Source organism: Aquarana catesbeiana, linkage group LG02 (assembly GCF_042186555.1).
Source record: "Aquarana catesbeiana isolate 2022-GZ linkage group LG02, ASM4218655v1, whole genome shotgun sequence".
Classification (NCBI taxonomy): domain Eukaryota; kingdom Metazoa; phylum Chordata; class Amphibia; order Anura; family Ranidae; genus Aquarana; species Aquarana catesbeiana.
The window spans coordinates 563130429-563146343 of NC_133325.1; the positions used below are offsets into that span (position 1 = coordinate 563130429).

The 15915-nt window shown below is 43.4% G+C and overlaps 1 protein-coding gene across 2 annotated transcripts in view; it reads left to right on the forward strand.

The window, feature by feature from the left end:
* Positions 1-15915, forward strand: part of SYNRG (synergin gamma) — a 130220-nt gene that overhangs the window by 14973 nt on the left and 99332 nt on the right. For both annotated transcript variants that reach the window (XM_073616056.1, XM_073616058.1), the window contains exons 3-5: positions 2388-2512; positions 4859-4989; positions 14833-14938. In XM_073616056.1, the coding sequence (XP_073472157.1) occupies positions 2388-2512; positions 4859-4989; positions 14833-14938 (362 nt within the window). The remainder of the gene's footprint in view (positions 1-2387; positions 2513-4858; positions 4990-14832; positions 14939-15915) is intronic.

Consider the following 15915-nt stretch of genomic DNA (forward strand, 5'->3'; position numbering starts at 1 on the left):
ATAACCGAAAGACAGCCATTAATGTCTAAACCGCAGGCAACATAATTGAGTACACCCCTAAGTGAAAATGTCCAAATTGGGCCCAAAGTGTCAATATTTTGTATGGTCACCATTATTTTCCAGCACTGATTTAACCCTCTTGGGCATGGAGTTCACCAGAGCTTCACAAGTTGCCACTGGAGTCCTCTTCCACTCCTCCATGACAACATCACAGAGCTGGTGGATGTTAGAGACCTTGCGCTCCTCCACCTTCCGTTTTTTGAGGATGCCCCACAGATGCTCAATAGGGTTTAGGTCTGGAGACATGCTTGGCCAGTCCATCACCTTTACCCTCAGCTTCTTTAGCAAGACAGTGTTCGCCTTAGAGGTGTGTTTGGGGTTGTTATCATGTTGGAATACTGCCCTGCGGCCCAGTATCCGAAGGGAGGGATCATGCTCTGCTTCAGTATATCACAGTATATGTTGGCATTCATGGTTCCCTCAATGAACTGGAGCTCCCCAGTGCCGGCAGCACTCATGCAGCCCCAAACTATGACACTCCCACCACCATGCTTGACTGTAGGCAAGACACACTTGTCTTTGTACTCCTCACCTGGTTGCCACCACACACGCTTGACACCATCTGAACCAAATAATTTTATCTTGGTCTCATCAGACCACAGGACGTGGGTCCAGTAATCCATGTCCTTTATTCTGCTTGTCTTCAGCAAACTGTTTGCGGGCTTTCTTGTGCATCATCTTTAGAAGAGGCTTCCTTCTGTGACGACAGCCATGCAGATTAATTTGATGCAGTGTGCGGCGTATAGTCTGAGCACTGACAGGCTGACCCCCCACCCCTTCAACCTCTGCAGCAATACTGGCAGAACTCATACGTCTATTTCCAAAAGACAACCTCTGGATATGACGCTGAGCACATGCACTCAACTTCTTTGGTCGACCATGGGGAGGCCTGTTTTGAGTGGAACCTGTCCTGTTAAACCGCTGTATGGTCTTGGCCACCGTGCTGCAGCTCAGTTTCAGGGTCTTGGCAATCTTCTTATAGCCTAGGCCATCTTTATGTAGAATAACAATTCTTTTTTTCAGATCCTCCAGAGTTTTTTCCATGAGGTGCCATGTTGAGCTTCCAGTGACCAATATGAGAGAGTGAGAGCGATTAACACCAAATTTAACACACCTGCTCCCCATTCACACCTGAGACCTTGTAACACTAACGAGTCACATGGCACCAGGGAGGGAAAATGGCTAATTGGGCACAATTTGGACATTTTCACTTAGGGGTGTACTCACTTTTGTTGCGAGCAGTTTAGACATTAATGGCTGTGTGTTGAGTTATTTTGAGGGGACAGCAAATTTACACTGTTATACAAGCTGTACACTCACTACTTTACATAGTAGCAAAGTGTAATTTCCTCAGTGTTGTCACATGAAAAGATATAATAAAATATTTACAAAAATGTGAGGGGTTTACCTGCTTTTGTGAGATATTGTGTATATGTTTGTGTGTTTCTGCACTTCCGCCTAGGGTGCGCTCACTGCCTCTGCTAGTCACAGCAGAAGCCGATCAGCAGGTGCCGGCCAATGGATGTCCATCAAAGGGAGATGCTGGATGGAGCTCTGCCTATGTAAACAAGGCAGAGCACCGTTCTGACAGTGGAAATGTGATGGATTTTTTTTTTTTTTTTATAATTTTTGTGCAAACCAATTTGAAAGACACTTTTTATAGCAAAAAGTAAAAAATATAATTTTTTTTTTCTTTTATAGCGCAAAAAATAAACGCAGCAGTGATCAAATACCACCAAAAGAAAGCTCTATTTGTGGGGAAAAAATGACATGAATTTTATTTGGGTACAACGTTGCATGTGCGCAATTGTTAAAGATGCGCAGTGCCGTATCACAAAAAATGGCTTAGTCATGAAGGGGGGGGTAAACCTTCCGTGGTTAAAGATATGTGCTGGTACACCCATGTGTACTACAGGCACGTTCGTACAGTAAAACCTATTGTGCTCTAGAAAGTGCCACAAATCCTATATTTTACTACAACTCTATCACTGCACCATGCTGTAGCTGGGCAAACGTAATTCTGATGTATTTTTTTATTTTATTTTTTATTTTTATTTTTTTCTTGATCATTGGACCCACTTGTCTACAGGCTATTGCAGAAATACAAGTACAAAAGTTTATTTATTTCTCTTATAATGCTTTGGAGTAGTTTGTATTTTTCTGGTCCTGTTTTAAGCAGCCATAATATAGGTGCCCCTCTTTTGGTGTGTATTAGTTGGTGGTAAATTATGGGCAATCGTTTCTGGTAGTGGGTATCTGTCATTTTAGGTTTGTAATGGCCACAGCTGTTGGAAGTATTATATCTGGCTAATTTCTTCTTGCTATAGGAATGATACCGATGCAACAACAAACAGCCCGATTTCCTATGGTACCCATGATGCAATCAAATGTTCAAAATATGATGGCAGTTGGATATAGTCCTCAGATTCCCCAAGCAGCGATGGCCATGCAGGTAATTCTCTGAGTGATATTAATGGAATTGGGGAATGTGTGACTGATTTCTTCTGCACACTGTTACTTTATGGTTTAGCTTTACTATTTCCTCGTCACTCCCCTGATCACTGGACAAATTGAGGTTAAAATGGAAGTCCATGCAAAAACTAAAATCTCTGCATCTATAGATACCACAGATCTAACACTAACCTCTCTAGCCCTGTATAGAAAAAATGAGTATACATACCTCTTTTGAACCCGGTCCGACCCAATCTCCAGCGGCAGAAGCTCTGCAAAGGACACGGCCGATAATGGCTGTGAAATGAATGGGAAGTGACGTCACCCATAGAGTTACTATGGGGCTTCCGTTGTCGTCCGTGTCCTCTGCACCCACCTCCACAGTGAAGTCGCGGCTGACAGCTCAGCGCGGGATCTGATCGGTTCAGAGCAGCTTCAAATAAGGTGTGTATACTCATTTTTTTCTTTACAGGGATAGAGAAGTTAGTGTTAGAATGCTGGTGGCTATAGATGCAGGGATTTTAGATTTTTGCATGGCCTTTAAATCATTGCCTAGTTAACCATCTGGAAGTGAAGAGGCTACATTGCTGAACCAGAAGCAAAATGTGTCACTTTCCTCACTGTTCAGTGTGGCAGATGTGTGTGAATTAGGGATGCACTGATACCAGTTTTTTAAGACCGAGTACAAGCTCTGATACTTTTTCTCAAAAACTCACCGATGCCAATTACTGATACCTATTTTAAGTGTCATGTGACAGTTAGTTATTTTAGGGCTCATTTACACCATATGTGCATGAAAACTGATGGGAAAACCACACAGATTTCACTTGCAGAGACAGTTTCATCAGTTTTCATGTGAGTTTATACAGCCTGTTCACATATGTGCGGGCCGGCCGCAGTGCAATTGAAAAAAGTTCTATGCGATTTTAGTCCGGTTTCAGTACGATTTCTAAGCTTGTTTAATTCACACCTGAACTTTTGAATTGGCATTGGCATCGCACCTGAACTGGTGAATGGACCGGCTTTGAAATCGCACTGCAAACCGGCCTGCTTCTATGTGAACCGAGTCTGAAGGTATCGTTTGAGAATCAGTGCATTTTTATGTGTACAAGTACTCGTGCAAATGCTTAGTATCGGCACTGATATCGGTATCAGGGTAACGCTAGTGTAAATCCCAAAACTAGCTGTGCAGAGTAACAAATCTTCAGACAAAGCAGTAACATTCAAGACTTTTTAAAACCAATAAAGAAAATTTAAACAGAAAACCGTACAATATCTAAGGTGTGGTGGGTTTTTTTTTTTTTTTTGTTTTTTTTGTTTTTTTTGTATCTTGCATTAAAGATTTTTTTTTTCTTATTCAATTTAAATTTACCTTCAATTATGTAGTGCAAGGGCCTGCCTGATTGCATACAAATTGAAATTGTTAAAGGGGTTGTAAAGGTATTTTTTTTTTATTTTTTAAAAATAACAAACATGTTATACTTACCTTCACTGTGCAGCTCGTTCTGCACAGAGTGGCCCCGAACCTGCTCTTCTGGGGTCCCTCGGTGGCTGTCTCAGCTCCTCCCCGCAATAATTAACCACCTTAATGCGAGCTCCCTCGCATGGTGGTTAGTTATTGCGGGCGCGCTCCCGTGATACAGCCGGCGGCTATAGCCGCTCGCTGTATCACTCGGCCCCGCCCCCCAGCGCGCTGCGTCATTGGATGTGATTGACAGCAGCGCGAGCCAATGGTTGCGCTGCTTCCAATCCATCCACTGTAGCCAATCAGCGGCCAGGCTGAGCAGCGGAATCGAGGACGTGAACGAGCAGCCGAATTTCGAGGGGTCAGGTAAGTAAAACGGGGGGGCTGGGGACGGCGGTATTGTTAGTAGTTTTTTCACCTTAATGCATAGAATGCATTAAGGTGAAAAAATGTTTACCTTTACAACCCCTTTAAGGTTTGAGCTCATATTTTATAGTTTTGGTAAATCTAAAGGATAATTGTATAATCCTTTAGCCTAACCCTATGATGATGTGTACTTGTCTTCTATAACGTGGATATATGCATATGTGTAATCGGTCACTGCAATCCCAGTACACCACTTTATTCCAGCTTACAAATACAATGATCCACATAACACCTCAGCCACTTACATCACATGTCTGCCTCCTGCCCTGACATCCCCCAGTACATTCTCCTTTTTTCTTTTCTTTTTTTTTTTTTTTTTTTTGTGTTTTTCCTCTTCTGTGGTGAGAAAGGGTACACCTTTCCTATTTACTGTACTTTTCTATATGCACCAACAACATAATGTTATGTGTTTTGTAGTCATGTGACTCTGAAACTGAAGCATCTGTCTTTTTGCAGGGTGGACTACCTATGGGCCCCATGCAAGCAACACCAATTACTTTTATGGGTCAAACTGGTTACATAGGAATGGCTCCGGCAGGCTCTGCATACACTCAAGACATGCAGAAGCAGTATGTTGAAGAACAACAGTAAGTGAATATTCTAGTACCATTTATTAACTAAAGAAATTTTTAGTTCTCCAGATTTGTGCAATCCTATTAATGAAAGGATCTTCAATGGGAAAGCTTTTACACATTGGTGATCCCAGCTCAGTGGCTATGACGCTTGGCTTTATACAAAGCTGTATTATTGATGAATCCTGCTTTATCTTCACAATTAGTTGGTGAAACCACCGAGGCACTCTTTCCAATCCTACTTGGCATTATAGCTGTGGTGAAGGTTCGAAGTCGTGAATCTTTTGGGGACAGAGGTGATCTCCCTTCCAGTATCCTGGAACGTTTTAAAGGAGTTTTAAAGGCAGAAGGTTTTTTTATCTTAACCACTTCAGCCCCGGAAGGATTTACCCCCTTCCTGACCAGAGCACTTTTTACAATTTGGCACTGCGTCGCTTTAACTGCTAATTGCGTGGTCATGCAATGCTGTACCCAAACGAAATTTGCGTCCTTTTCTTCCCACAAATAGAGCTTTCTTTTGATGGTATTTGATCACCTCTGCCGTTTTTATTTTTTGCGCTATAAACGGAAAAAGACCGAAAATTTTGAAAAAAAAAATGATATTTTCTACTTTTTGTTATAAAAAAAATCCAATAAACTCAATTTTAGTCATACATTTAGGCCAAAATGTATTCGGCCACATGTCTTTGGTAAAAAAAAATGTCAATAAGTGTATATTTATTGGTTTGCGCAAAAGTTATAGCACCTACAAACTAGGGTACTTTTTCTGGAATTTACACAGCCTTTAGTTTATGACTGCCTATGTCATTTCTTGAGGTGCTAAAATGGCAGGGCAGTACAAAATGACCCCATTTTGGAAAGTAGACACCCCAAGGAAATTGCTAAGAGGCATGTTGAGCCCATTGAATATTATTTTTTTTGTCCCAAGTGATTGAATAATGACAAAAAAAAAAAAAAAAAATTACAAAAAGTTGTCACTAAATGATATATTGCTCACACAGGCCATGGGCATATGTGGAATTGCACCCCAAAATATATTCAGCTGCTTCTCCTGAGTACGGTGATACTACATGTGTGGGACTTTTTGGGAGCCTAGCTGCGTACGGGGCCCCCGAAAACCAAACACCGCCTTCAGGATTTCTAAGGGCGTAAATTTTTGATTTTACTCCTCACTACCTATCACAGTTTTGAAGGCCATGAAATGCCCAGATGGCATAAAACCCCCCCAAATGACCCCATTTTGGAAAGTAGACACCCCAAGCTATTTGCTTTGAGGCATGTTGAGTCCATGGAATATTTTATATTTTGACACAAGTTGCGGGAAAGTGACAATTTTTTTTTTTTTTGCACAAAGTTGTCACTAAATGATATATTGCTCACACAGGCCATGGGCATATGTGGAATCGCATCCCAAAATACATTTAGCTGCTTCTCCTGAGTATGGGGATACCACATGTGTGGGACTTTTTGGGAGCCTAGCTGCGTACGGGGCCCCGAAAACCAAGCCCTGCCTTGGCTAGGCTCCCAAAAAGTCTCACACATGTGGTATCCCCATACTCGGGAGAAGCAACAGAATGTATTTTGGGGTGTAATTTCACATATTCCCATGGCATGTTTGAGCAATATATCATTTAGTGACAACTTTGTGCAAAAAAAAAAAAAAAAAAATTTGTCTCTTTCCCGCAACTTGTGTCACAATATAAAATATACCATGGACTTGACACACTTCTCAGCAAATAGCTTGGGGTGTCTACTTTCCAAAATGGGGTCATTTGGGGGGGAGGGGGTTGAACTGTCCTGGCATTTTATGCACAACGTTTAGAAGCTTATGTCACACACCACCCACTCTCCTAACCACTTGAAGACAAAGCCCTTTCTGACACTTTTTGTTTACATGAAAAATTATTTTTTTTTGCAAGAAAATTACTTTGAACCCCCAAACATTATATATTTTTTTAAAGCAAAGGCCCTACAGATTAAAATAGTGGGTGTTTCATTTTTTTTTTTTCACACAGTATTTGTGCAGCGATTTTTCAAACGCATTTTTTGGGGAAAAAACACACTATTTTAAATTTTAATGCACTAAAACACACTATACTGCCCAAATGTTTGATGAAATAAAAAAGATGATCTTAGGTCGAGTACATGGATACCAAACATGACATGCTTTAAAATTGCGTACAAATGTGCAGTGGCAGCAAAATAAATACATTTTTAAAAGCCTTTAAAAGCCTTTACAGGTTACCACTTTAGATTTACAGAGGAGGTCTACTGCTAAAATTACTGCCCTCGATCTGACCTTCGCGGTGATACCTCACATGCATGGTGCAATTGCTGTTTACATTTGACGCCAGACCGACGCTTGCGTTCGCCTTAGCGTGAGAGCAGGGGGGGACAGGGGTGCTTTTTTTAATTTTTTTTTATTTTATTTTTTCTTTATTTTTTTTTTTTTTTTTTTTTTTTTTTATCTTATTTTTAAACTGTTCCTTTTCATTTTTTTTTTTTAAATCATTTTTATTGTTATCTCAGGGAATGTAAATATCTCCTATGATAGCAATAGGTAGTGACAGGTACTCTTTTTTGAAAAAATTGGGGTCTATTAGAACCTAGATCTCTCCTCTGCACTCAAAGCATCTGACCACACCAAGATCGGTGTGATAAAATGCTTCACCAATTTCCCAATGGCGCTGTTTACATCCGGCGAAATCTAAGTCATAAAATGCCCGTAGCTTCCGGTTTCTTAGGCCATAGAGATGTTTGGAGCCACTCTGGTCTCTGATCAGCTCTATGGTCAGCTGGCTGAATCACCGGCTGCATTCTCAGGTTCCCTGTTGAGACAGGAGAGCCAGAGAAAAACACGGAAGACGGTGGTGGTGGGGGGGCATTCCCTCCCACTGCTTGTAAAAGCAGTCTAGAGGCTAATTAGCCGCTAGGATTGCTTTTACATGAAAGCCGACCGCTGGCTGAAAAGAATGATACAAAGATGATACCTAAACCTGCAGGCATCATTCTGGTATAACCACTCAAAATCGTGAATGGCGTACCTGAAGACAAAAAAATGGTTAACAATAAAGCACAGTAAACGGTAAAGTATAAAAAATTGCATAACTGAAAAGCAAACGTGATAAATCATAATAACAATAAAACATTGCAGAATAGAACACAGTAAAAAAGAGCAGAACAATAGAGAGAGAATAGAGAGAGACAGAACAATGAAACGACAACTATTTTTTTTTATTTTATATTTTTTTTTGTGGTTCTTATTATTTTTTTTTTTTTTTTGTAACTGTAACTTTTATAACTGTAACCAGTTCCAGGTTCGGGTCTCTCAAAATGCGATGGCATCTTGGGAGACCCTGTGAAAGACCAGGATTGTCAGGACAGGAGGGAAAATAATAGCGGGTGTCACGCCTATATCCGCGCTTGCTGCAGACACGACATCTTTTTTGGGGGGGTTCGTTGGGTAGGGGTACTCGGGAGGACATAAAGAAAATGCCTCTCATGCAGCCGACTGCATTTGGTTGGGGATGTGAATGGGGGAAGTACGGGCGCTGCAGAAGTGGTGGGTTCCCAATTAGGATTGGCGAATGCAGCAGGAAGGGCATTATGGGCATGACGGGCCTGTGTTTGTCTTCTTCTTGGTGGCAGCGGGACACTACTTGTGCTTGCCACCTCACCAGCTTGAATTGCACTTATGGGACTTGCCACGTCACCAAGTGTTACTGCAGTGCTGGTTTGACTATGACTAGGGTGTACTAGGCCGCTGGCGCTTGCCAGTTCACCAAAACGCTACCAAAAAAAACTGTTAGCGATCGCAGGGATCAGGCCTGACTCTGCGAATGCTGCAGTTATGCGTTTAGTGTTTTGTAAGTGACAGTGATCGATCGATACTGCACTTGGGTGGGCTGAGCCGGGCGAAGGGGCAAAACGCAGGTGCTAGCAGGTATCTGGGCTGATCCCGCTAACACTGCGTTTTTGGGAACCCTAAACTGTTGGGGACGCTAGTATAGATCTGATCAGATATTGATCCGTTCAGATACTATACCACTAAGGGAGGTGTACGGTGCGTGCGTGGGTGTTAGCGGTACTGGCGCTAACCTGACGCTGCCTGGGGCTGGTGCTTGCCAGTTCACCAAAATGCTACCAAAAAAACTGTTAGCGATCGCAGGGATCAGGCCTGACTCTGCGAACGCTGCAGTTATGCGTTTAGTGTTTTGTAAGTGTCAGTGATCGATCGATACTGCACTTGGGTGGGCTGGGCTGGGCCGGGCGGAGGGGCAAAACGCAGGTGCTAGCAGGTATCTGGGCTGATCCCGCTAACACTGCGTTTTTGGAAACCCTAAACTGCTGGGGACGCTAGTATAGATCTGATCGGATCAGATATTGATGCGTTCAGATACTATACCACTAAGGGAGGCGTATGCTGCGTGCGTGGGTGTTAGCGCTACTGGCGCTAATCTGCCGCTGCCTGGGGCGACGCATATCACCGCCGGGCGATCAGGGGGCTAAACCTTTATTAGGTAATAAACGGCGGGTGCCCTGACACTATAAAAAATAAACAAACTAACCAGCGTCACCCGTAACAGTTATATGGTGATCAGTGGTGAAAGGGTTAACTAGGGGGCAATCAAGGGGTTAAAATATTTATTAGGTAGTATATGGGGGTCCCTGTCGCTATAAAACGCTGACGGCGAACCTAAATATTTACCTCCCTAACTAGCGTCACCAGCGACACTAATACAGCGATCAGAAAAATGATCGCTTAGCGACACTGGTGACGGGGGGTGATCAAGGGGTTAAAACTTTATTGGGGGGGTTAGGGGGGTACCCTAGACCTAAAGGGGGCTAACAATAACTGCCCCACCACACTAACTGTCACAAACTGACACCATACAGTAATCAGAAAAAAAAACAAACTGCTTGGTGTCAGTGTGACGAAGGGGTGATCGGGGGGTAAAGGGGGGTGATATGTGTGCCTGGCATGTTCTACTGGGATGTGTGTGTGTTGTGCACTCACATTTCAGTCTTCTCTCCTCGGCGCCGGAACAGAAACTGCCGAGCCGAGGAGAGATGACATCACATCCTCTGCCTCTGTGTACTACACAGAGGCAGAGGAAGATTCTGATTGGCTGGGAGCGATCGCGAGGGGGGGGGGGGGCACAAATGGATGGCCTCCCCCTCATCACTGAACACTCCCAGACCAAAGCCGACCACCTCGGGCGCCGGGGGGAGGGTCCGATCGGACCCCCCCTCCCGCGGGAAGGCAATCACGTACCAGGTACGTGATTTTGCCTGCCTGTGCCATTCTGCCGCAGTATATCTGCGTTAGGCGGTCGGCAACTGGTTAAAGTGGATGTAAACCCAATGTCATTCTTTCTAAACTACTGTCATAGGGGTTATCTATAAGGATATATATGCCTCCTGCATGTATCTTTACCTGTCAAATGTCTCCCCTCTGTCTGTTATGAGAGCCGAAAAACTGCAGATTCTGTGGGTGGGTCTGTTGTCTGGAGCTCGGTGGGTGGAGTTGTGATGTCAGTAGACTCCCCGCCCACCTCTACACTCCCCTTGTCAATATGCATTTTCTCCTGTGTATTTTTAACACTGAACTTCTTCTATGATCTCTAACATCCAGAGAAAAGACAGGAAAGTAACCACATGACTTCAGCATGCCAAATCATGCTGAGGTGTGGAACAGCCAATCCTTGCAGAGCTGCTGAAGAAAGGAGTGGGGGAGGGAATTAAAAATACTGCATGTCTCTTACCCTGTTTCCCCGAAAATAAGACCTAGCGTGATTGTCAGTGATGGCTGCAATATAAGCCATACCCCCCAAATAAGCCCTACCCTGTTTCCCCCGAAAATAAGCCCTACCCGGAAAATAAGACCTACAAGGACTTTAACTAGGGCTTATTTGGGGGGTAGGGCTTATATTGCAGCCATCACCAACAATCACGCTAGGTCTTATTTTCGGGGAAACAGGGTAGGCTAGTGCACAAGATGTAAATCACCTGTCACTCACAGCAAGGGGCAGGATTTGACAAAGTTTTTCTCAGTTTGTCAAGTTTTATCTCGCTGAACAATAAAAGAGGATTGCTCAGAGATGGATTAACTCTGTGTGGCAAGACTGGGCTCAAATGATAGGAAATCTTATACAGTATCTCTACAGTATGATAAAAAAATAAATACAAAAAAATTCGGGTTTACATCCACTTTAATGCTGTCTGTGCATTAAGATAAAAAGCCTTCTGTGTGTGTAGCAGCCGTCCCAGCAGCAACCCCTAACACTTTCCCCAATCTCTGTCCAGCGATGTCCACGAGTCCCTCAGCTGTCCAAGACTCTCCCTCCTGATTGGCTGAGACACAGCAGCGGTGTCATTGGCTCCCGTGGCTGTCAATCAAAGTCAGTAAATCAGGAGAGGGAGGGGGCCGGGCTAAACGGCAGCTCTGTGTCTGAATGGACACACAGAGCTTCAGCTCGGCTCGGGTGCCCACATAGCAGGCTGGTTACTGTGGGGGCACTCAACAGGCGGGAGGGGCTAGGAGCACTGAAGAAGGACCCTAGAAGAGGAGGATCTGGGCTGCTCTGTGAAAATCCACTGCGTACAGCAGGTAAGTATAACGTGTTTATTTTTATAGGAAAAAAAAAATTGACTTTACAATCACTTTAAGATAAGTCTATCAAGAGAAAAATATAGCGACTGCCATAGCAGTTCATCTTCTGAAAATTATGGTTGACTGGTCGCCCACTGGTTTTACAACTTTTAAAGTTACTTCTGCATGCAGACAAGGAAGGTCAGAGAAAAGTCATTTCTCCTCTACGTTTTTTTTTTTTTTCTTTCAAGTCCGAAGATGAGAACCGCAGCTAATTACAAGCAAATTCAGAAGAAAATATCAGCGAGGACAGCCTGTGTTTTTCTGTTTTAGATCGATTGCCTTTAACAATTCAATAGGGCAGGGGTGTCAAGCACAACCTCATTACAAGCCACATCAGCGTTATGTTTGCCCTGAAAGAGCCGGTTGTATCTGTAAGACTATATACATTTTATCCAGGACTTTTTTCTCAGACAATGGTTTCAGAAATTCAACCACAACCCCTCCTGCCAAACTGCAATAAACGGTGGGTGTGGCCAAATTGAACTATAGGGGGATCTTAAAAGGGTAGTAAATACCAGGACAGCGCTATGTGCGGAGGTCAGGGGTGCCCTATACACACAGTGCAGGGCTCAGGGGTGCACAGAGTGGCAGGGCTCAGCTCTTTCACAGGTTGTTCGCATCTCCCTCCACGGCCCTCATTCCCCACCCCCAAAAGCTTCCTTGCATCTCACCTACCCAACCCATCTCTAGTATCTTCGGGCAGCATCGCCTCTAACTTTCAGGGAGATCATTGGTTGGCATCTGTTTTTATATAGTCAAAAATCAATGAGCGTTTAAGTTTGGAATTAAGGCCTCTGACATTCTAGGCCAAAACCCTAAGACTCACCTCCATGGCAAGGGAGCATTAAGCAGGTGATCTCCCCCCTGGCACGCAGGGAGCCAAACGATCAGGGCCCCAGAGTTCCCCTCCCGCACATACAGAGCATAGTAGCAGCATAACTGTATAAGACTTGTTGCACCCACGCTGAATATAGATACATTACATTTTCCCCAACATGCCAGGCACTTTGCTTCGATAACCGTGTATCAAAAGAGGTAATGGATGTGTGACTTAATGTAGTCACACAGGACCCAGCACCATGAGGTAACAGTCCTCAAGTTCAGTTCAGGATCAGTTTCTCAGTCAAAAAAAAATATAAAACAAGAAAACCTTTTGCAGTATAGAAAACAGTCTGCAGGCTTCCAACATGGAATAATTATATGCAAGCAGCAAATACTATATGGGTTATTAGTATCTCAATCAGTTTTCTGAGCTGCCAGGGAAAAATAGAACAATGATTGTGAATCCCAGGCAGAATGTTACCCAAGGGAGAAAATGTCAAAAAAAAAGGGGAAAAGAAGCCAAAAAAACGGGAGAGAAAAAAAGAAAAAAAAAAAACAGCAAGCACTTTCAAAGTCCCTTTTCTCCAGTCTATCACTTCCTTATAGGTGGTCAGGGGGGATGAGAAGAAGCTCCACCCAGCAGCCGACCCAGGGCATCCAGCCATTCTGAAGCTTTAAGATCCCTAAGACGCTTTTTTATTGGTTGAAATGAGGCCCTATGAGCTGAGAAGTCAGGGTAAATGGATATTCGGTAGCCATTAGACTCCAGCCCTATCTCCCTTCAGAATATTCTCCCAGTCACGGAAATGCAATACCTTTGCTATCATAGATCTTGGAGGTGCTCCCTTTGGCGGAGCGTGGCCCGGGACACGGTGTGCCCGTTCAATAGCAAACATTTTGTGTAAGTATCAGGAGCCAAGTGCTCACCAAGCCAGTTCTCCAGAAATTCTTCCGTATGTCTCTCCTCCACCCCCTCAGGGAACCCCACCAGCCGTATATTATTCCTTCTCATGCGATCTTCCATGTCAGCCATCTTTAATGTGTGTTCAGAGAGGGTTTTCTTGGTCACCTGTGCAGCAGTGTCCAGAGGCCTGACGGTATCTCCCAGGGAGACAATGCGGTGGTCTGCAGTCTGAGCCTTTTCCCTGAGTTTCTTTATATCATGCTTCATGAATGAGAACTCCATCTTAAGTTCCCCCAAAATGATCAGTCAGTTTGTTCTGACATCCCTTGTATGGCAGCCATTATCTGTGTAAGGGACGGTTCATCTTCCTCCTCCACCCCCCTGCCAGCTCTAACCATGCGGTCATTTAGTCTGTCCAGTGATCTCCCTCTCCTCTGTACATAAGACCTCTGGGTTCTGGGACTTGCCCTGTCTGGTGGGGGGGGGGGGGGGGGGGGGCACTGGTTGTGAATTCTCCACAGACCTCTGGAGCGGCGGCCATTCCTCTTCCTCCCGGTCTCCAGCGCTATTTTGAGAGCCCCATGCAAAGTGGACCAGTCATTCTCCCGGCGTTTTGTGCCAGGGGGCTCGTATTTGACCATCCTCGGAGGTTCCCCAGGGGTCCCAGCACACATCCCCAGCAGCTCAGCTCCAAAAATCAGGTGCTGCTAACACAGGATCAGGTAAGGATCACAAGACTGCAGCCAGAGCTCTGTCCCTGCACTCCTCACATGCTGCACACCGGCTCCGCCCCCCCATTGGTTGGCATCTGTGCACCTGGGGATCACAGTGCAGCTTGATGCCCCTGTAAACACAGAAGGCTTCAGTGTTTACAAGGGTGAGTGAGGAGTGGAGGGTGAGAGCCATGTTTCGGCTGAAGAAAAGCCCTCCTGGGTGTAAGGGCCACACAAAATGGTCTGGATGGCTGGATTCAGCCTGCAAGCCTTGTGTTGGTCACGTGTGCAGTAGGTGATCTGTTGTTGAGCACTAAAAACGATTTAATCTTTCTTGCGTGGGCTTTTCTGCTGTCCACTGAACAGATCTCTATCTGGTTATTTAGCTTAGGCTGGTACATAACATTCATAATATTACCCAAATCAACACAGCTGTGGCAGTCATACATGTTGGAATGGGTTGTCATCTCTGTGAAATACTTTTGAATGATCACTTTTTATATCATTCATTCATTTTTATTTAATTTTTGGTTGTACCGTGGACAAAAGTAAAAACTAGGATGTGATCTGTTTTTTGTTTTTTGTTTTTCAGCCATATTTGTATCCTTCTGTGTGCGGGAGAGGGGAGGAACTAGTGAAGTTTGGTTAGATTTATATACAGTAATTTTGATTGTATAGTTTGTTTGCATGTTTTTTTGAATGTCCATGATGTTTTCTAAATACTTTGCCTCTCATATATTACTTTTGCCTATTTTATTATTTAGAAAGCGGTTTGAACAGCAGCAAAAAATGTTAGAGGAAGATAGAAAAAGAAGACAGTTTGAAGAACAAAAGCAGAAGTTACGATTGCTAAGCAGCGTAAAGCCCAAAGTAAGTGAAACATTTTATAGAAATTCCCTTGTGGTTTATGGTTTATTTCCCCATAGTTTCGGTTCATTCTTTGGTGTTAATATGTTCTGCATCTTTCACTCAGTGCGAAACCCTTTCAGCCTTGTGCTAAGGGGTGGTATTATCTGAAAAAATAATTGAGGAAACTTGTAGAAACGTAACTTTAAAAGAACTTTTTGTTGTCCAAATAACCTTGGTTAATAATTCAGTGTATGTTAGTAAATATTTTATATAGAGTTGAAAGTTACATTTTAGACACCCTGTATACTGAGTACTGTTTGAATTAATACAGGCGATATTTTGCCAACTTGTCCTTTACTTTTAATTCCACAAGAGATCAAAGTGAGAACAAGCTACAGAGGGGAGTCGCACAGCATGCTATGTCTTTTATACTATTTTGTACTTGGTTGAAATGTTTTTAGACTGTATCCTTGAGTGTCATAAGCACAGCAAGTAATCTTTGAGAGACAAATCGTATTCATGACAAAGTAGATCTCCAATGCAAATGCTGTGTGCCTTGAGCTAACTGGTATGCATTAAAGTATATAAAGGTGCATCTTCCATTTAGTGTTCTGCATGCAAAAACTATGCTTTTTGTCAAAACCCCCCAAAAATATAACTTTGTCATGCAATGTCACAATTAAACCACTTTACAGTCATGAAATCCTCTTGCCTCTTTATTTCAGCATTTTATAGGGGTCTAATTAACATCAACAAATTTTAATGTAGCAATGTGATCTGGTTTGGATATGACTTGCCTTCTTCCTTGTATATATTTCAGCTGTTCACAGTTGGTTAAGAGTAAATTACATTTAAACCACTTGCTGCATGATGTTGCAGGCACCTTCTGGTAAATGCCATGCTTGCCTTAAAGCTGAAATCTGGGCTGAACAAGGAATGTCTAAATATAAGAGCCACTTGTATTCTGATGTGAATTTTGGTGTCCTCTATCTATTTTT